The 22,089-nt window shown below is 56.7% G+C and overlaps 1 protein-coding gene across 5 annotated transcripts in view; it reads left to right on the forward strand.

The window, feature by feature from the left end:
- Window positions 1-22,089, forward strand: part of MCPH1 (microcephalin 1) — a 134,174-nt gene that overhangs the window by 111,198 nt on the left and 887 nt on the right. Inside the window, exons 13-14 of one of the 5 annotated variants that reach the window (XR_015714014.1) lie at window positions 3,897-4,134; window positions 11,613-12,469. Coding sequence is in view for 4 of the 5 variants with exons in the window: in XM_087814058.1 (XP_087670184.1) it covers window positions 3,897-4,134; window positions 11,613-11,668 (294 nt within the window). In the remaining variant the exon portion in view is untranslated. Of the gene's footprint in view, window positions 1-3,896; window positions 4,135-11,612; window positions 13,757-22,089 lie in introns of those variants that run through there. The other 4 variants (XM_087814058.1, XM_016219145.2, XM_016219147.2 and 1 more) reach the window with 4 other exon arrangements.

Raw genomic sequence — 22,089 nt, forward strand, 5'->3', positions numbered from 1 at the left:
AGGTGCCCACCCTTAAGTACTTCTCACAGGTGCCTTTCCCCTATGCTCCTGGCCCTCAGCGCTGCAGACAGGGCTTTCGGGGCAAAATGCTAGCTCTTGGGAGCCCCTTTGATTCTAATTCAGTGGCTCTGGCTCATTAGAATCACCTGGGAGATTTTTTTTTTTTTTAACTTCTGCCTGGGCCACATCCCCAGGCCACATCCCTGCCTCATCAGAATGGCTGGGACTGGCCAGCATTAGTGTTATAAAGCCGCCGGGTGGCTGCTATCTGTGCCCATCCTCTTTAGGACCCTTCCTCACCTGGTGGCCCCTGGGTCACCGGGAGCTTTGGAAATGCCATTGCCCAGTGCCTGGCCTCCAGCCCTGACTCAGTCAGCTCTGCCGACCGCAGGCCTGCGCGGACCCCAACTTTAACTTTCATAGGTTTACACATTTCTTGCCACCTACCAGAGGGTTTTTAAAGGGTGAAATAAAAAGTCCTATAAAACCCAGAAGCGATTTCCATGTGTGTGTTTTGTTATGATTTTTGAAAACTGAGCGCGAAAAGCAGCCGGGAGGCGAGTGTGGCTGGATTGCTGGCGTGTTGTTAGCGAAGGAGCCAGGGAGCCCCGCCAGCTGGATGCTGCGGAGCAGGAACCCCGACAGGGCTCTGACCTACTTACCGCGTTGAAAGCTGTGAGGCATGGAACCCAGATTTACAGCCTTTTAAAGGCTATTTGTGGATTCCCAAGGCGACTGTGTTCCCATCACTTATGCAGCCTTTAAAACTCCAATAGCACTTTAAAAAAATCCAAGTTGGGCCCACTCCAAGTTCTAACTCGGGCGTCCTCACAGCCCTCGGCAAAAGTACGGGGAAAACGGGGGTACTTCCAGCAATAAAGACTTTTTTAAGAAGTGCGGGGGAAATGCATCCTGCCTCAGCTTACACTGCAGTTGACTGTGGAGGGCAGGCGAGGGGCCCGTTTGGTGGCTTCGGGTCGGGAACGTGTCTACCTGGTGCTTTGCTTCATTTTCTCATGAAAGGAGAAGTTAGAAACCATCCCCGCAGACCCCGCACACCGGGCAGCCTTCCCCGCCCTCCTCTGGACAGCGTCAGGGATCTGTGCTTACTGGGAGTGTCCTTGTGGAGAGAGGCCCCCACGCTGGGCCAGGTGCCAGCACCAGGCACGGGTCACGGGTCCCCTGTCTGCCCGGAACGAGCCCTGGATGCAGTGGCCCTCAGGTCCTGTCCGCCCTCCTTGCCTTCCCTCGCTCCCATTCCTGGGGAAGATCTGTGAAATTTCTCAACATTTATTGCCAACGTGCTGACACATTGTGGTGTTCAAGTCAGTGCCGATTATACAGCAATTATCTCTCAATGAAGCTGGAAAAAGTGACTTCTGTGCTGCTTGCGGCCTTACCGTCCTGAATTGTGTGTAGAATGTCCCCATGGGGACAGAACTGGCCTTTGCACAGGGAAGAGCTGACTGCCGGGGGTGGGTTCCTGAGGCAACTGACGTCCCACAGTAGCCACGCCAGGTCGTGGTCCGTGCACAGGTGGCCTCCACAGGAGAGGCCACACGGGGACAGGGGTTCCCAGAGCCGTTTCCTCAGTCACGAGGACCTGGAATAGGGAATCCCCCGGGGGACTGAGATGACAGCGGGGCTGTGTGTCCTCGGGAGCAGTGGGGAAGTGTTGCCTCCTAGGACCTGCTGCTTCCCAAATGAGTGTCACTGCAGCTCGGTGACAAGCAGAATCCTGTGTCCTGTCACACCTACAGTGTGGATGAGACTAGACTGGCCTGTATCTTCCTTTCTGTGGCAGTGAGCTCCGTATACACATCAGGGAGCGCTTTATGGGTTAACTTCCCACGTTAAGCTTTAATTTTAAGTAACTACATCTCGGTTAGGCTTTCCTGGCAGCTACTTTACTTAGGATTGGGAACCCGCATGCCCATCCACTCAGTTATTTGGGTCTTTGTAATTCTTTGACCCCTCTGACTTCAAGCTGAGTAAATAAGTGAAGGGAGGCATTTTCATGGGCTGACTTTTATAGGATGTGTTTAGTCTCAGGTCAGAGGCCACGGATTATTCACATTTGCATCCCCTGCACTGTGCTCGAGGGCCTGGTGGAGGGTGAGTGTTGACTAAATGGGAGGGAGAGGACTGAGGATTCACAGAGATCGGCCACTAAAGTCCCATTCTGAGCACCTGGAAGGCCTGCACATGTCCTCGTAATAGGTCACGCAGCTGCTTGTTACTGGCATGTTACATGTGCCCTTTTCTACTGGATTAAAAGTGGGTTTACTGCTTTCCCATTTACCGAGATAACCCCGGATCCCATTTAAAAAAAAAAAAACAAAAAAAACCCCTGTATCCTAAATATGCATGCGTGTGATACAGAATTTAGAAAAACACACAATCACCTTTTAAAATTTTTTGTTTTTCAATTACAGTTGACATACTGATTTCAGGTGTACAGCATGGTGATTAGACATTCGTTTAAGTTTCAAAGTGGTCACCTCAATTAGTGCCCACCTGGCACCATCTACAGTTATTACAGTGTTATTGACTGTTTCCTGTGCTGTACTTTACATCCCTGGGACTGCTTTTATAACTGGCTGTTTGGGCCTCTTAACTCCTTCACCCTTTTCACCCATCCCTCCAACCCCCCTCCCATCTGGCAACCATCAGTTTGTTCTCTGTATCTGAGTTTGTTTTTATTTTATTTCTTTGTTTATTTTGTTCTTTAGATTCCACATTTAAGTAAAATCATGATATTTGTCTTTCTCTGTCTGGTTTTACTTAGCATAACACACTCTAGGTCCATCCATGTTGTGCAAAGGGCAAGAGTTTGCCCTTTTTTATGGCTGAGTAATATTCCATCACACATAGGTACCACCCCTATCCATTCACCCATCAGTGGACACTTAGGTTGCTTAACATTGGGCTTTTTTTTTTTTTTACAGTAACACCCTCTTTTCTTAAAAAGCAGGAGCAATTTGCACACCTGGTGGGAGAGCAGTTCGTTCTTTCTCCAGTTCTGTCACATGTAGGTGGAGCACTGGGTTCCCCCTCCCACCCTCTGTCCCCCGCCCTGGTCACACTCCTTGAGAAGCACCCCTTGATCTTTTTCCCCACAAACCTCCCATCAAAACAACAAATGTCTCAGATGTTCAGTTCTGTCCTCAGGGCAATAAGCCGATTATAACACTCACCCTGTGGACAGCAGGGCACCCTCAGTGCCTCCTGGAGGGAGTTTGCACTTAAAACGACGCCTCCGTTAGTCTGTCCTGAGTGAAGTGTGTTTAGAATAACTGGGCCTCCCCACCGCCCCCTGGGCAGCCAGACGACCACAACCTCATCAACAGAAAGGAGCGCGGCCCAGCATCCGGATCCTGAAGTGTCCCCAGCCCGGTTCGGCTTCTCCCCATTTCCCTGGTGCCCATGCCGCTCCCAACCCGCGGTGCTCGGGGAGCCGCTGAGGTTCCGCTCTGTACCCTCGTGTGAACCCAGAGCACCAGGCCCGAGGCTGCTGCTCAGGTGCGGGGCTGGGGGTGGCTTTAAGGAGACCTGCTGCCCTGGCCACGGGGCTCACAGAGCCAGGTGTGGCTCACCTCACTGTGCTGCACAGCTGGCTACTTTCGAGTACTTTGGTTTAGAGTGTGGAATAATTCAAAGTCCTAAGCCTTTTTTTGCCTGTAAATCGTTCATCTGGAGTTTTGCTCTCAGGCTGCCTCAGATAATGTCAGTGTTCCTGTCATCTTCTGCTCCGGTCCTCAGAATTCAGGATTCACCCGAGGACGTGCCCCGTGCCGTTCACTCTGCCCTTTCCCGAGAAAGGCCGTGAGCCGCACAGTGCACCTGTTCCAGACCCTGCCCTGGCTCCCGCCTAACCCCCCCATCTCTGCCTGCAGCTCTGCCGCCGGGAGCGCCACCTGTCCGCCGGGCAGTACCAGGGCACCCTGTTCACCGGTCAGCCCACGATGTTCATCTCGCCCGCCAGCGACCCCCCCAGAGCCAAGCTATGGGAGCTGGTCCTCCTGTGTGGGGGCCGGGTCACGGGTGTCCCTCGACAGGCCAGCGTCTTCATCGGGCCCTGCCACGGAAGGAGGAAGGAGAGCGTCATGTACTTGTCGGAGAAGTGGATCCTAGGTAGGAGCCTGCTTGGGGACAGCTGGGGCCCCAGGGGGACACAGGGAGGTCGGGGAGGTGCTCTGAATGCAGGCTCGGAGACAGCCAGGGTCCCTCAGAGGGGGAGGGGGGACACTGGGAGGTCGGGGAGGTGCTCTGACTGCAGGCTCGGGGACAGCCAGGGTCCCTCGGAGGGGGAGGGAGGACACTGGGAGGTCGGGGAGGTGCTCTGACTGCAGGCTCGGAGACAGCCAGGGTCCCTCAGAGGGGGAGGGGGGACAGTGGGAGGTCGGGGAGGTACTCTGACTGCAGGCTCGGAGACAGCCAGGGTCCCTCGGAGGGGGAGGGGGGACACTGGGAGGTCGGGGAGGTGCTCTGACCTCAGGCTCAGGGGCAGCCAGGGTCCCTGGGGGGGGGGGGCACTGGCCAGTCGGGGAGATGCTCTGACTGTGGACTTGAGGACGGCCGGGCTCCCAAGGGCTCCACCACTCCTTTCTCATGGGCACCTGTCCGGGTACCTCCTTTGTTCACATGCTCCAAGTGGTATCCATTAGCACAGAAGAAGCTGTGGTTTTTGTAGCGTGAATGTGACGTCCAGGCCTGGGGTCGGTTGTGCCCTGTGTGCCACTAGTTCCTGGGGGGTCAGAGGTGGTGGGAGATGTGCCCTGACTTCTGGGACGCAGATGTGGACAGTAGGCTGGGTCTGTCCCCTGTGCTCTGGGCCACCCATAGGGGCCGCCAGGACTCCCAGGCGGGATACCATGGCGGGTAGTGTCCCTGCTGTTACTGAGGGGCTTGTAGTGGGATGAATGATCCTGGACTTTACTCTGGGGAATAAACTTCACGTCTTCCTCCCAAATGCCAAGAACACAGCCTTCAAAACATCCTCTGTTCTGAAACACAGGCTCTTGTTTTGATTTTGAGAAAAGTTCACGAATCAAAATGACACCGACTGGGCACCAGAGTCGTGGTCTCATTCGGCTGTTGGGACTGTGCACCTGAGTGACCAACAACTGGCGTCCGGGGTTTGGGCACCATGTGCTGTGGGGAGGCCGGGACCCGGGTCTGCTCCCATTATTTCCAGGCCGGGCACTTCCAGCCCCTCAGGTCGCTCTGTGATCCTGTACACACAGTGTCACTCTGGCTGTCCTGTGATCGGCTCTCCTGCTGGTGGCTTGAGGAGGTGACTTACCTAGTGGAGCCCAGGGTTCCACCTGTGCAGGCCCCTGGGGTTCTCTGAGCGTCAGAGCGTCTGCCTCTTCCCCCTCCCGTAACTTCTGTCCTGTTCCTGATTGGCCTTTGGCTGCATCTGGGCGTTGTGCCTGGGAGTCCTTGGCTCTCAGAGTGGAGAAACTCTCACCCATGAGATGAGCCCCGACTTGCTGGCCACTGCCCGTCGGCACCGGGCCCCCCAGCCTGGTCGTGTGGGGGTTGGGCGTGTATTTTTCAAATACTTATTAGTTTACGCTCTCCTCTTTCTGAATTTACATTCAGTAGCCCCAGCTGTGTGAGAATAGAGGTTTCATTTTGTCTCTGCTCACAGGAATGCACGGTCCAGAGGGTGGCCTTTCCTCCCCACCCAGGCTCTGCCACCAGGGGCGACTCGCCGATTCTCTCTGGGCCTCATTCATTCCGTCTGTGAAACGGGGTAGCGGCCTCTGCCCCATTTACTCACTGATGACAGAGGACAGGCCCAGGAGAGCGCAGAACAGTGCGTTTCCCCAGTGGGCGGTTGTCTGGGGTCTTGGTGATGGCGTCCACTCACACGCAGAACAGTCCTCCCGACTCTTGGACGAAGCAGAATTCTGTCTCCTGAACACCTTCCTCCTTCTCCATTAGTTTCCGTTATTAACATTCTGGAGAGTATTTTTTCTTAATATGTTGTGAAATTAAAATTAGGACTAAATTTTAATTTCACAACATAAGAACCGATTTAAAGAAAATGGGTTATTTTGTGACCGATTATGAACAGCAACACTCAGAATTTGTAAATTAAATTTGTTCTAACTGGAGCATCAGCTGCTGGGTGAGGTAGATCCCTAGACTTAAGCATAGTTTGGAAAGGTAAAGTTATTCTGATTTGTAATTTATCTTCCAAAATAAAGATTCCAGGGGCTTTAGTGCCTTCATATTTATTGCTGTAGCTTACACGGTCCTAGTTTTTGCAAACATAATAAAGTTGCAAGGGGTGGGCAAGCAGGAGACTTATTTTTGCAGAGGAAATGTGGATACACCAGAAAGAGACAGGCCCCCAACCCCGAGCACTGTAGTCCCTCAGAGAGGCCACTTCATCCCTTCCCCATCTGCGTCTTAAAAAAGAGAGACCCACCGTTTATGAATATTAAAAAAAACACAACTGTTAAATGATCATGCTAATTATAAAAATGTCTTCTCAGCCTTCAGTGGTTTCTTTGGGGGAGACGCAGCGTGGGGTGACCATGTTGCACCCCAGCCTCTCGCCCTGCCCCCGCCCCTCGTTGCTGGCACAGAGCAACCTCCAAATAGGGCCCGTGTGAGACGCGCCGTGCCCTGCGTGCTCTGTCCCTGGAGAGTCTCAGATGCGAGCTGCCCTGCAGCCAGGCTGTCTGATTAGGTTCCCCGTGCCGTCCCCAGGGCCCGTTTTCCCTGAAACTGCAGGACGCTGAGGCCAAGACTCTGGATGAATCATTCAGCCAGAGGAGAAAGGGGGGTGTTTAAGAGAGAGACACTTCTGGGCACGTGGATGTGTATGAAAATAAACAGGAAAACAGACATTAAATTCCCGGGCCAGGAAGTGGGGTGTTACCTGTACCTGGTACCGCTAATACGCGTTGTGCTTGAAGCGCGGCCCAGTGACTCCCCCCCCCCCCCCCCGGGACGCCCTGGGACCCCCTCTGGAGTTTCATCCCCACGCCCCAGATCTAAAGCAGGGCCCTGGGCCGCGGGGACGTGGCTGCCTCAGGAGGGTGTGCGCCTCGGACCTCTGCCCCGACCTCCCCAGGGCGGCTCTGGGACTGCGGGGCTGGGTCCTCTCTGCTCACTCTTCCCTCCGCTGAGCCTGTTATCACGAGAGGTTGGGTTTTCTCATAAGACAGATTTCCAGGCTCGGGAACCCTTGTATTGTCTGGGTTCCGTTCAAGTGATAAGACACACAGTTTACGCTATTGTGGGAACATCGTGTAATATTCTCAGCAGTGTTGCCAAAAACAAGAGAGAAAGTTTCTCCTGGGCATGATTTCCTTGTAGCTTATGAGAAGCACGTGGTTTGACCGTCTCCCGGGTCGATGTTCTCAGGAAGAGGTGGCTGAGGGCAGGGGCCTGGCGCATGCTCGAGGGCACTATCTGATCACTGTTTCCCGCGGCTGACCGGAGGCCTGGGAGGGACATGCATGTGCTGATGGGTGCTGTCTGGGAGCTAGGCCATGTAGGAGGCCTCGTGGTTCAGTCACCTTTGTCCACACCCCGCTGCACAGGTAGGGAAGCTGTCGCAGAGCCTCGAGCCCACCACCAGGGACGGAGACTGAGGGGAGGGAGAGGGGCCGGGAGGCAGGGCTGCTCTGGGCTGCCCCTCGGACACCCTGATTCCTTCCTCTCCGAGGCTACCACCCCAGAAGGTGACTGCAGACCAGGGTCCCCCTTCTCCACATTCCTGCCAACACGTACCTCTCGTCTTTTCAGTGACGGCCATTCTCACTGGTGTGCGGTGGTATCTCACCGTGGCTTCCGTTTGCGTTTCCCTGGTGATGAGTGATGTTGAGCATCTTGTCGTGTGTCCATTGGCTACTCTGTCTGCTCTGGAGGAAAGGGGGGGAGGGTCACTAGCACTGTGATAGTTTGCATGGTGACAGGCAGTCGCTGGCATTAGTGGGGTGATCACAGGGCGAGGCATAGAAATGTGGAATCGCTGTATTGTACACCTGAAACTATAACCGATATAGGATTGTGCGCCATCTGTACTTAAATTTAAAAAACAAGCTTAAGCCCGGCCGGGCGTGGCCCAGCAGTTTCGCGTCGACCTAGGATCCAGGAGATCGGGGTTTGGTTCCTGGTCAGGGCACAGGCCCGGGTTGCTGGCTGCAGCTGACCAATGACTCTCTCATCATTGATGTTTCTCTTTCTCTCCCTCTCCTTTCCTCTCTGAGATCAATAAAGATATATTAAAAAAAGAAAGAAAAAACTTAAAAAAAGAAGAAAGGAAAAAAATGACTGGAGTTTTAAGGTGCAATTTCAGACAGGAAGATGAATTCATCTTCTTTTGAGCTGTCAGAACTTGGCCTCTGCCAGGAGAGGAGTGAGTGAGGCCTGAGACTGATTCAGGGGGTCTGCAGTCCCAACTTCTCGTGCTGAGGCTTTCTTTAAAAAGAAAAATATCATTAGTGTTGATTTTCTTTTAAATTAACTGCTAGCTGCTAGGGCAGCTCTTTAGCATTAGCCTCGGGAAGTTATGGAAAGAGTGTGGGCAGAAGGTGGGTTTCTGAGCCTGCCTTTCTATTTGTGGGTCCCAGACGGTTATCTTTGAAGTTTCCTAGCCTGTCTGCTGGGCTCTCCTGCAAGTTTCCTCCTACGCGACTCCCCTTACTGGATGTGAACGAGGTTAGAAAGCATCTTTTTAAGAATACACACACACACATATATATGTCTTTATTGATTTCAGAGAGGAAGGGAGAGGGAGAGAGAGAAACAGCAATGTTGAGTCATTGATCAGCTGCCTCCTGCTCGCCCCCTGCTGGGCATGGAGCCCACAACCAGGGCACGTGCCCGACCCAGAATCGAACCACAGTCTTCTGAATCCTAGGTCGATGCTCAGCCGCTGAGCCACGGCGGCCGGGCTAGAAGGCATCTTAAAGGCCAGCAGACTGGAAAAGAAAAGGCCTTCTTTGCGCCTCCCACCAAGGCGCAGCCCTCAAGCATCACTTGAAAAGTAAAACTAGAGCCCTGGCCGGGCTTGACCCCCAGTCAGGGCACAGACCTAGATTTGGGGTTAGATCCCTGTTCGGGGCACGTATGGGAGGCAACCAGTCAACGTCTCTGCCTCCCCCCAAATCAATAAGCATATGCTCGGGTGAGGATTACAAATAAATGGACATAAAGGAAAACCTGGGGCACACCCGTCAGCCAGCTGCCTGTTGGCTCAGGACGTGCAATGTTGTAAATGGTCTTTTCTGTCCATCGCTGGGAGGGGTGGTCCATGGGGCGTCGGTCTGGCCAGGACGCGGGCTGAGCCCTCCTTTCCCAGGTTGGCAGCGCTGAGCTGAGGGCGCTCACAGCGCAGACTCCTGCAGGGCGAGTGCCCGGGCACCCACGCCAGCCGTCCCCCGGGCCTGGGTGCCTGTGAGCTCCACTCACTGTACCAGTGGCCACACTGGCTGCCCATTAGAGGTTCAGGTCAGGGGGTGACTCGCCCACCGCACCGTAGGAGCTAGCGAGGCAGCGTGTTGACTCGTGTCCCAACCCTGAGACCACACAGGAGCCAAGTCCTGCCGAGTAACCTCGTTAAAAACAACACCGATTTTTTCAATTTAAATTCCACGGGGCTGCTCCTGACTGTTTGCTTCTCTCCGTCGGCGAGGCCTGCTTTGCTCCAGCGCCTGTCCAGTGTCACAGGCACGCAGGCGAGGGGGGTGCTTGACGTTCAGTCGCACGGCCGCCCCCAGTGCCGACTGCCCCGGGCCCAGGATTTGCTGGTGAGCTGAAGCAGCACCTCGCGCCTTCCCCTGCAGCCCCTCCGACTGGGCTGCCGCTGCGGGTGGGCGTCTGCGGGGTTTGGGTCATGAGCGGCCTGTTTGAAAGTTGGCCGTTCACCTTTTTGCCCGTCTCCCAGCAGCACCTCTGCGGCAGGGCCGCGGAGCGTTTCTGTCCCTGCTGACTGCGTGCCGCTCACTGCAGCGACTTCACGGTGTCGGCCCCTCGTTCCTCTCTCTGAACCGCCTTCTGTGCGTTTTCTTTCATATAAACTTCAGCCTAAGCCTCAAGTGTTTTAAAGAAACAGCTGGAAGTTTAGGGCCCTGTTGGACTCGAGCCTCACCAGGAGGCGCATCCTTTCGGCCGTCCTTTCTGGCTTTTGCGGATGACAGCCTGTCAGAAACCTAACGTAGACGTTGAGTTCACAGAGGTTTCACAGCCTGGAAGAGCGGAGGGCCGGGTTCCGTTACACCCGGTACGGGGGCGGCTTTCTGCCCGTCCTTCAGAGTCCAGGCAATAAAAGGGAAGGCTGACCTAACGTGAATGTGGGAGTAGAACAGACAGGTTCGCGCAGCGGAAGTTTGCACAAGAAAAGTCAAAAAGAGATGAAGTGGCCAACGGGCATCTCACGGAAACACCTCACAAGTAAAGGACTAATGTTCACACGTAAATCACAGTCAGCTCCTCACGGGGCTGCGGCTTAAGCGGTTTGCACAGTACTCGTAGGAACGGCCAAAATCTGTTGTCTGTTTATTAATTACAAAGGCGTGATGTCCACGTGACACATCTTGGGGTTCCTCCCGCGGCTCGGCTCGCCCACTCCCACCTCCCGTGTGGAGGCGAGTTTGCACTGAGGAGGCTCTGGTCAAACCCTCGGACTTGAATGAGCCATTTTCCCCTGTACTCGGGGAATAAGCCCATTTTCCCCTGTACTCGGGGAATAAGCCCATTTCCCCTGTACTCGGGGAATAAGCCCATTTCCCCTGTACTGGGGAATAAGCCCATTTTCCCCTGTACTCGGGGAATAAGCCCATTTTCCCCTGTACTCGGGGAATAAGCCCATTTCCCCCCTGGTGCCCCACATCATCACGGCCATCATCTTACATTGCCCACCCCCACCCCCCCAGTGACAGTGGTCACCAGTAAGGCTGACAGAGTTGGAACCCGGCAGAGCTGAGGGTCCCTCGCATTCCTCTTCCATTCGAGTGGAAGTGGTTGGGAGCCGTGGACTCTTCACGGCAAGTGCAAGGGGGTGCCTTGAGCCGGCTGCAGGACGCCTGGCCGGCCTGTCAGCTGCACCTGGAGCTTGTCCTGAAAGGAGTTTCAACTGGAGCAGTGTCAGCTTCCTTGGCTGAAGGAGAAAGCCTGCAGGTCAGAGCGCGACCCACCCGTGTCCCACGTGAAGGGCTCGCCTGAGCGGATGACCCGCACGGCCTGCAGTGCGTGGTTGGTGTGGCGCCTGAAACTCCTGCGTGCTTGTTCATGCTCGGCCTGTGCCAGAGAGAGGCTGCTGCAGCTGCTGAGACTGGAGCCCGGGCCTGTCCTCCCTGGCTGAGGGACTGTCCCGCCGTGGCCAGAATCCCCGTGTAGCACATCTCACAGGGCCTGCGGCTGCCAGCGCTCGGGGTGTGGCAAGTGTGGCTGAGGAGCTGAATTTTTCATTTTACTTTATTTCATGCTATTGTATTTTTATGGGCTACTTGGACCCGTGGACGTGTGGAAAGCGCAGCTCTAGACCCTTTGAGATTGTACAGTATGGTTTTGCGTTTACATAGAAGGGCTGCTCCTTACTGTGTGGCTGGCCCTTGTCAACACCCAACTGCTCTCTCTTCCTCCAGATTCGGTCACTCAGCATGGGATCTGCGCCCGTGAGAACTACCTGCTGCCGCAATGACGAGATGTCACTCGAGATGTCGCCTGCAGGCAGCTCGTGACACTGTCCTTGGGGCTCAGCCAGACAGAACCAGGGAGCCGGAACCGCCCAGAGGATGCCCTTCTGTGGCACCACACGGGGCCTGGGTGCTGCAGCTACGCTCTGTAACCTCCATGGCCTTTCTGAGACCGACGTGGTTCACAGAAGCCTGACTCGCCCTGTGGACAGGTTGTATATCTTAGGAATGACCTTAATTCAGAGGCCACAGAACCTTTATCACTCATCACTAAATAAAGAGCAGGAATTTGTTTAAATTGTTTTGTTCTAGACAACAAGCTAACCTCTAAGTCTCCTGGTTAGGCTCTAAGGTCTTTATAACATGTCATGTGCTAGAGACAACGGACCCTGGCCAGTCAGTAAGTGCTGGTTATGCCTTTATGCCCCAGAGGCTCTTCTCAAATTGACTAACAAGGAGTGTGTGCCCTGAGAACTAGTGCCACCAGGTGGGTGAGAAATCCGGCCACACTGGCCGCCTTGACACTCACTGTCCCCAAGAGGAAGCTGGCGCGTGCTGACCAGTCACCGCCTATGGACAGAAATTCTCCATCCCACCGAGTGTGATGGCATCAGGAAGAGGCCCTTCCTGCTGCTCCTTCTCCGTGGCCCGTCCCTCGTCTCGGCTGTGACTCCCACCTCGGAATTAAAGGCCCTCAACAATGTAGTGGATCAACTCCTAGAATAAACCTTCCAGAAATGAGGTAGCAAGTGCACATGGAAATAATGAAGGGTTTCCTCTTGATTTTACAATAATGTCCAACACAGGTAATCCTCTCCCAGTGCTCACACCCCCACAGCTACCTGACCGCAGTGCGACTCTCCCGTGAGTAGTCGTGTTTCCCTGCATCCCGGGAGCCCTGGCCTGGCCTCTGAGAGGCTCGTCAGCCCTCCCGTAATCCTGAAGGTTAGTGACTGCAGGTCTGCGGTCCCTGACCCAAGTCACCGAGGGCTACAGGGTCTCAGAAGTCCGAGTTCTTTTAAATTTTCAAAGGCATGCAACTATTACCATTTCTATTCAAAATTCTACCCAGAGAAAACAGCAAGGAAACAAAATTAAAGGCACACAGATTAGAAATGAAGAAGTAAAACTATTTCCAGGTTACATGATACGGTATGTAAAAAATTATAAGGAATTGTGTCAAAAATAATCAAGTTTAACAGGATTACAGGATACAAAATCAGTACACCAGCTAAGTTATTTGTGGTTCTGTTGATGTTACTATTGGTACATACTAAACAATTTGAAAATGGAAGGATACAGTTCCACTTATAATGGCATCTAAAAATAAACTAAGTAGGAATAAATGTAACCAAAGTGTAAGACCTGTGTACTGAAACCTATAAAACATTGCTGAGAGAAATTAAAGATCTAAATAAATGGAGAGATATACCAAGTTCGTGTTTTAGCAGACAATATTGATAAGACAGCAGTTCTCAACTTGGTCCATAGATTTAATGTAACCATCCATGGATAGAGCATCCAGACAGAAAACCAATAAAAATATTGGCCTTAAAGGACACATTTGCCAGATGGACTAAACAGACATACACAGAACATTCCTTCCAAAAGCAGCAGAATATACATTCTCCTCAATCAAACACTGAATATGCTCCAGGACAGATCACATGTTAGGCCACAAAGTAAGTCCTAATAAACTTAAAAAGATTGAAATCATATCAAGTATCTTTTCCAACCACAACAGTATTTGAAACAAGGAATTGTCAGAACTTCCAGACCCTCAGTCCCAGCGATTAATCTTAAGAAAATGTCCTTTAAAAAGACAAATGACATGGACCCAGAGAGGCTAATTGCAGCATTATTTATATTGAAAAGAAACTGGGAACAGTCAAATGTCCCACAGCTATGGGAATTACTTGGTAAGTCAGTGTGCATTGATGCCAAGCAGCTGTTACAAATTATAATTACGAAGACTGATACAGTATAGGAAATGTTTATAATGTGAAGCAAAGATACAAAATTACACTTATCCTGCAACCAGAGCCATGCAGAATTACATGCGGAGGGTGAAAATGGAGTGGGGCAGTGGACCAGGATTAATTATTGTATTTGGTTTTTGTGTTACATGTTTGTTCAGTAATACTGTTAATGTTTTTGAAAAGAAACATTTAGCACCTACCTATCTGAAGCCTTATTCAGGAACAGCTTGCATGTTGCATTTTGGTTACATGTTTCTTTGCCTACATGTCGGCCCAAGTTTCTTTGCCAAGTTGCGTACACTCTAGAGCCTGAATTCTCTCATCTCCAAGTGGGGTATTAACACCTACTCAGAACCCCTTTGGGGTCCGGTTCTCCGATCATAAAGCTCTTTGCAAACTGAAAATGAAGATCAGATCAGCCTCTCCTCAGTGCTGCCTTCCGTCTAACCTGATCCTCCTTCCCCCTCCTCGCATCTTTGCTCTCTAACTTTATTTTTCTATGTCCAACTCCATTCCTTTGCCTTCTCTCCCACCTCCTATTCCCCTTCCTTTCTGGAGGTCAGGCGGTTTACTGGGCCTCCCACCATGGTGTGGGCAGGCTGCGGTCCTTTCCGCAGGCTCCGGGGGACTTTCCTTCACTTGCCTTTCACAGCTGCTGGGGCGCCTGCCCTTCTGGGCTCATGGACGCCTCCTCCACCTGCACAGCCGTCAGCGTGGTGGAGACTCTTGTTCGTTCCCTGCGACACTAACTGGTTGCCTCTTCCCCAGCTCAGGACCCTGTGATCATATTGATGACCTTGGGCTCCCCCACCCACTGCCCCAGAAGATCCAAGACAATCTCTCTGTCTTAAAGTCAGCTGACTAGCAGCCACAAAGGTGACACAGTCACAGGCCAGGGGCCGTTCTGCTGACCACACTCCACTCTTGTCCATGCTAATGCTAAGGTGGGCGTGCTGGTCACCCATCTCAGTGGCACCAGCTCTGGGACTTCAGACAAGGCATTTGTCCTAGAGCCACAGTTTCTGCAACTAGCAATACTGTTAAATATATATATAGTCTAGACACTTGCTAAGGCAGGTGTTCAAGGGGGCCTCAGCCATAGGTGTGGGGGCCTCTGGGGGACAGATGGGGCGCAGCTGCAAAAGCAGCCTTGGAAGTGGGGTTCACAGCCAGGGAGCAGGGCGGGGCCGGAGGGGGTATGAAACATCGGGGGAGGGGTTCTGGCTACACCGACCCAGCAGGGTTCTTGCTGAAGGCAGCCAGGTGACCAGACCTCACCGGGGGGCCGAGGGGGATCAGATCTAGGGCGAGGGCTTCCGGTTAAACTGACTCAGCAGGATTCCCACTGAAACTGGGTTTTATACGGAGGCCTAAGAGCAGGTGCAGGAGATGGACAGGCCTGAGCACGCGGGACCCTTCATCAGCACTCGCAGGGGTGCGTGTCGGGGTCCTCGGAGCACAGGACGGGGCCACGTGAGACGAAAGCGCTCTGAGGGGCGTGGGAGTCAGCGCAGCCCCGTGTGCATCGTTCCGGGAGCATCTCTACCCAAAACACGGACCGTCCAGGCGACAGGAAGTCCCAGCACCGGCTGAGAATGCAAAGCAGACCAGCCTCGCTGCCGACAAAATGGAGACAGAGGGACACCCTGGGTTCCTTCAGACCACTGGGCTTAGCTGGTGTCGAACCTAATCACCCTCCTGTGCAGCGTCAGCGTGTATTTTGCCGTGACCTGTGGTTGTGATTCAATTCTGATGGTCCCTGTTCTCAGCTGTGCTTCATCTTTCAGTTTTCTGGGCCCAGAAGACAGATCGTCTGCTTTAGTCCCAGGGACGTTCGAGCCGGTGCCTGAGACCGTGATTAGCTGCCGAGCTGAAGCCGCTCACGCGGAGATCGGCGGCTGGTCGGGTGTGTTCGCTGTATCCCCAGGTTGGCTGTTAACATTTTCCCAGAGCCTCGGGGCCTTCCAGCCGAAGCTCCTTGAAGTCGGAGGTACCGGGCCCAGTCTTCTTATCAATCTGGGTTTTTTTTTAACGTTTGGAATCACAGCTTATATGTGGGAACAGATTGTCTAACATCTTTAACATTCCAGGAGAAGATTTACTAAAAAAAGTTAACTTTGTCTCCCTCCTGGGATCCAGCAGATGGAATCTCAGCCAAACCTGAGGGGGAGGAACTGTCGGGGGGAATCCCATGCTGGGGTTCGTCCAGCTATCTGTCCGTCCATCGTCAACACGAGCGCGGGGTGAGGCACGTCGGCAGTAGCTCTGCCAGCTCGCAGGGCCGGGGCAGCGGGAAGGCAGAGGCTGCCAGCCCGGGCTTGGTGCGCACAGCCAGCTGTTGGCCAGAACGGGCTCAGCCAGGGGCCTGAAACCCGACCACGCGCCGTTGGGGGTCCTGAGTGTGCAGAGCTGCTGACGGGCGCAGGAGGGCTGTGACTCACGATGCCACAAGCCTGGTTCCAGGAACGGCGCTGGGACACGCTGGGGGACAGCGGGAGGTAGAAAGCTCAAGGCCACCCTCGTTTCAGAGGGCGATGAAAGACGGCCACCCCGTCCCCGTGGAGGGGCCTCTAGCGCGGGTAGATGCGGGGAATCGGGTTACCTCCACGCTGGCATTTGCTGTTCCTGAGAGGTTCCCACAACACCTCTTCCTTCTGTGGTTTGCTGGACCCAAGGCCACCTCGTAATATCTTCGGGGCCCACATTAGACTGACGGGGGCACATCTATGCTCAGGGGTGGAGGGCTTGCTCCCTGGGCTGAGGGGCAGGAGGTTGGGTGAAACCACCCGTGATCCTGAGCTTGACAGACCACGTGCAGCTTGGCTGTGAGGCGAGGGGCTGCTGTGATTAAGCCAGGGCACCTCTCATGCTGATACATTGTGACTGGAGCTGAGCAAAGATAACACCAGAAAATCGAGAAAAGATACATTGTGATTGGAGCTGAGCGAAGACAACACCAGAAAAGCGCCTCCCACTGCGGTCGCTGGGTCCCTGCAGCCCCCACAGGCAGACCCCCCAGTGGGCAACGGTCCCTGTTTCCATCCATCAAGCTGATTCCTTTGTATTATTTTTTTTCATTTCCACCAAATTATCTGTTGTTTTCTTCAGTTTTCCATTATAATTTTGGCAGACGATGTGTTTTTAACTCCTGGAGCAGTGGTTTTACCAGGAGGTTCTGATTTCCTCGGTTCCAGCCACAAACGTGGTTGTCGCTCTTCGGCTCTGGCCAGCTGGACTCTCTGGTTGTTGGCAGATGGTCCCTCCCGACGCCTCCAGAAGATACGGGGGTTCAGAAGGGCTCACGCGTGTGCAGCTGGTCACAGCACCCGGCCAGACCCCAGCGGCCGGTGAGTTCGCGGCCGTGCTCGGAATCGGGGTCGCAGGGCTCGCTCGGCTGGTCCTTGTTCCTCGGTCTGACCGTTCCGTGTAATGATTCTCCGTAGCGTGGCCCAGGCGGGGCACGTTTGAAATTAGCAGAGAAGAAGCTGTCTCCGATCCATTTTTCTTAAACCTCTCGTGACACAGACACAGTCCCCAGGGCCTGGGACAGGCACTAACCGGCCTCAAGCGCTGCCACCTCCATTTCCCCGGCCGTCTGGCCTTTGTTCTGAACTGACCACGGCCCAAGGGGAGGGTGCGGGACTGGTGGGACCTGACCCAGAGGGGGGTGGACACTGTCCACAGCGGGGGGAGGCTGTGGTCTCCACCCGGGAAAGGGACACTTAGCTCTGGAGCTCTCCCCGCTCCCTGAAAGGAGTGGACAGAGGAGAGGGCCGGGCAGGGAGGAACCCACTGGACGGCTGGGCTGCCAGCCAGCGGGCAACAGAGACAACCGTGGTGGCCGTGGCCCCGCTCCCTGCGGCAAGAAGGAGGGAAGTCAGTTCCCACAGGGCAGCTCTGGGGCCAGCAAGGACCCAAAGGTGGGGAGCAGCCGATGTCTCGCCCAGCCCCCGGTCCCAGGCGGGGAGTCCCCGTATCCGGCTCAGCGTAAACAGGTCAGGTGGCCAGGGAACTCCCACTGGGGGCACCCGGGATGGCCCAGCTTGGGGGGAGTAAGAAACAGGCTACAGGGTGTGGGGAGAGGAGGCGGCAGAGGCTACACACGTCGGGAGGAGCGGCTCCTGTGGCCCTGTGAGTGGGAAAGCGGCCCAGAGTCGGGGTGTCCCCGGTGCTTGCGGGGCACTGGGCAGGCCGTGGATGCGAGACTGGGGGCGGCTAGGAGAGATGGCTTCAAGGACGCCACCCAGTGTCTCAGGCTGTGTGGGTCCCCAGAGTCTCTCTGCCCCCTCCCGGCCTCCCAGAGGCATGAGGCTCCCAGGACGACTGAACTGTGCCCGGCAAGGGCTCCAGGAGCAGAGCAGCTGGGACGGGAGGCTGCCAGCAGGTGTGTGGTGCCCAGGGCGCCCTCTGCCAGCACGTCCCCTCAGAGTGGGCATGAGGCCCCCACTTACGGGCAGCCTTCGGAATCCACCCAGTGACGCTGCCTTGGAGGGGAGGTTTCCCGTCCCAACCACACCGGCGTTCTTTCCTGTCACCCCTCGGGTCAGCCGCAGTGCCCAGGCTTGTGTCCCCTGACCACCGTCCTCGGTGACCCGAGCACAGCACCGCCCAGCGAGGCTGAGAGCTGCTTTGTAGGAGACAGACACGAGGACAGGGCCGCGTGACAGGATGTCACAGAGGAGGGTCCTGCGGAGGTGAGGGGTGCTGAGGCCACCACGTCCGAGTGGTGGGGGTGCACGTTCCATTGTCCGATCCCCAAACCCGTGTTCTCCGCACAGACATTTCCCAAAGCCCTTCCCTTCCCCCCCACACCCTGCGTCCGTAGAGCTTCACCCCCACCCCGCCTCCCATGGAACCGCCCTGAGGCTCCCGGCACCCGGGACGTTCCTGCAACAGGACCCACGGGGGGGGGTCCGGCACAGCCACCGTTCTGGGCGCCAGCCCCGCGTGCCGGCGGGCGGGCTCCTTTGGGGACATCTCGAGATGCCGGCCAGCAGGTACCAGTTGAGCCCTGGTGACCGGCAACAGCCCCGGGAAGGGAAAGCGGGAGGGTTCGGGTCCCTCCGGCGTGTTCAGCTGTTTCCACGCGCACGGCCTCTGACCCAGACGCCGATCCTGACGTTACTGAGAATTAACTAATAACACGGCTGCGGCTGCCAAACAGACGGACGACGCCTGGGGGGTCAGCAGGCAGTGAAGTCTGATGTCTGCGGGCTTCTCGTTAGAGGGGCGAGGTTCCCGCAGTCACGAGGAGGGTTTCCCCCGAAAAGTCATGGGTGAGAAAAGTTAAAATCACATGAAGAACTAGCATCCCATCTAAATTGAGTTACGTTATGGCAGCAAAGCTAAGCTGTGGGGATTTGGTGCGGGAAGTGGGTTTAGGTTCCCACTTGGGCTCCCGTCGGCAGCCGCGGCCCCTCAGAAGCCACGGCGTCTGGTGCCTTCAGGCCCAATAAGCCGCCAGCTCACGTGAGGGCCGGAGGCTGCGTGGCCTGGCTCCCGGAACCCCCGGTGAGCGTGGCCAGCCGGGAGCCCTCCAGAGTTCAGTCCCTTGCTTTGCAAATCTTTCAAAAATCTCTGTTGTCCTGGTGACGTCCGGCGTCCCCTCCAGGAAGTGTTTGCTGCAGGACCTCAGGGCCCGTAACGCGTGCTGCGCGCAGGGCTGGGCTAGCGGGCCCTGGGCGCCAGCCGCTGCTTTTTTCGGCCGAGGGACCCTGAATCCCACCGAGTTCCAGCTCAACTAAGGTCCCCTCCGGTTTCCGGTTCGATCGAACGCGCACAGAGCACCCGTTTGCCGTGGAGGCCTCAAAACGTGGGTGTCATCCTCGTACCTGACCAGCGCGTGAACCGGGCGAACCAGTAGCTGTAGCCAGGTGTGTCGCCCGGGGTGCTCCAGGCACCGGGAGGAGAGGTGTTGGGCTGGCCGCGGGGCGGGGGAGGCGGGGAGATGGCACAGATGGGCCCCGGGCGCCATGCCTGAGCTCTCTGGGCGGGCAGCCTGGTGGGGAGGCCTCTCCGCAAGGAAGCAGCGCCCACAGGGCACAGAGACGGGCTGTGCGCTGGCACTTGCAGGAAGGGCCATTTACCCGTCCGCGCAGACAGGGTTGGGTTCGCGGCAGACGCCCTGCTCGGTGCCCGGAGTGGAGCCGGGCAGGTTGGTTAGGGAGAGGCTGGGAGTCCCCTGCTGGCGCAGCTCGTCCTAAGTCAGCGAGCGCCGGGACGCCGCCAGAGGTTCCTGAGCAGGACACGGCGTGACCCGGTTTGCGTTGGGGGAAGGTCGTCCTGATGCGGGTGTGGAGGGGCCGTGGGTGGGGCGAGACGAGGCCAAAAGGCCCGTGAGGTGGTTGGGGCGAATGCTGGGAGACCCCGAGTGTCCGGGTGGGCAGTGACCGCGAGGAGGGCCCGGCGTGTCCCGGGCGGTGGCAGGTGACCGCGAGGAGGGCCCGGCGTGTCCCGGGCGGTGGCAGGTGACCGCGAGGAGGGCCCGGCGTGTCCCGGGCGGTGGCAGGTGACCGCGAGGAGGGCCCGGCGTGTCCCGGGCGGTGGCAGGTGACCCCGAGGAGGGCCCGGCGTGTCCCGGGCGGTGGCAGGTGACCACGAGGAGGGCCCGGCGTGTCCCGGGCGGTGGCAGGAGACCGCGAGGAGGGCCCGGCGTGTCCCGGGCGGTGGCAGGTGACCGCGAGGAGGGCCCGGCGTGTCATGGGCGGTGGCAGGTGACCGCGAGGAGGGCCCGGCGTGTCATGGGCGGTGGCAGGTGACCGCGAGGAGGGCCCGGCGTGTCATGGGCGGTGGCAGGTGACCGCGAGGAGGGCCCGGCGTGTCATGGGCGGTGGCAGGTGACCGCGAGGAGGGCCCGGCGTGTCCCGGGCGGTGGCAGGTGACCGCGAGGAGGGCCCGGCGTGTCACGGGCGGTGGCAGGTGACCGCGAGGAGGGCCCGGCGTGTCCCGGGCGGTGGCAGGTGACCCCGAGGAGGGCCCGGCGTGTCCCGGGCGGTGGCAGGTGACCCCGAGGAGGGCCCGGCGTGTCCTGGGCGGTGGCAGCAGCGATGGGGAGGGAGGCAGACCCGTGAGTAGTTGAAGCAGGACCGGGAGGACCCGGGCATGGTCTCCCTTGGAGCAGGGATTCTCAGTGGGCGGAGGGTCAGCTTCCCCCCTCACAGGGAGGGGCGAGGCAGACAGGGGCTGGGTGACCAGGGTGGAGGGACCGAGAGGTAGGACTGGCAGTTACAGAGTAGCAGGGGGTGTAAAGTACGGCCCAGGGAGCACCCTCAACAATAGTGTCTTAACTGCAGGGTGCCGGGTGCTACTTGAAACACGGGGGAGACTCACGTCGTAAGTTACGTAATTGCCCAGCGGCCGTGCTGCACACCGGAGACTAATATAAATCATCCCGAATGTCAGTTATAACTGAAAAATAACGTTTGAAAAAAGTAGAGAGGGCAGAGGGTAATGGAGCTTCGGAGGGAGCACGTCCGGACTCCACAGCAGACAGTCCGCGGGGAGCGTGGGGGCGACAGGAAGACCGCGAGGCCCTCGCCGCATCGGCCCATGAGGACCCCCTGCCCCAGCAGGAGGACTCCCCGAAGCGACAGACTTCCCAGCGGAGGCCCCGCGGGGAACCCCTCTGGCTCTCTGGGGAAGGCGGTGGGCGTCCTCTCCCCCTGCGCTGAGCACATGCACCCCTCAGGGCTCCACCGTGTCCCTTTCTGTGGCACCGGCCCCAGTACAGGAGGGTCCCACGCGCCACGCAAGCCCCGCCGCGGGCCGGGCAAGCTCGGAGGTCAAGTCCAACTCCACACGGCTTCCTTCACGCCTGCCGATAGCGGGGCCCAGTTGCCTGTTGGCTCAAGAAGTAGCCACTTTCTGTCCTGGCCGGTGTGTCTCAGTGGTTAGAGCATTGGCCTGAGCACCAAAGGGTTGAGGGTTCGATTCCCCATTAAGGGCACTTACCTGGGCTGCAGGTTCGATCCCCAGCTTGGTCGGGGCAAGTGTGGGAGGCAACCGATGGATGTGTCTCCCTCACATCGATGTCTCCCTCCCGCCCGCCCGCCCTCTTGCCATTTGCAGCAACGTGATGGACCTCGAGGGTCCTGTGCTGAGTGTCAGGCAGAGCAGACAGATCTGGGCCCCTCGTGGGAGGCAACTCATGCTCAGGTTTCCCTCCTGTCTTGGAAACTGATGCTGGGCTCAGACGTCCATTCCCGTGACCTAAGCGCCCGTTAGCCCTCCTCCCTCTCCCCACCGAGAAAATATTCCCAGAGCCACACAGACACCAGCCAGCCTGTGGCAGGAGGCGGGAGGTCGGCGTCCCCAGCCCTGGCCAGGGAAGAGCCCACTGAGGACGCCACGGCCGGTCCCGGGCGGGTCCGCGCTGCCCGCGAGGAGCCGGGTCCCCCATTCAGGAGCTGGCGGCTGTGAGGGGGCTCAGGACGCATCCCCCGGGGATG

Source organism: Miniopterus natalensis, chromosome 2 (genome assembly GCF_054644295.1).
Source record: "Miniopterus natalensis isolate mMinNat1 chromosome 2, mMinNat1.hap1, whole genome shotgun sequence".
Lineage (NCBI taxonomy): Eukaryota > Metazoa > Chordata > Mammalia > Chiroptera > Miniopteridae > Miniopterus > Miniopterus natalensis.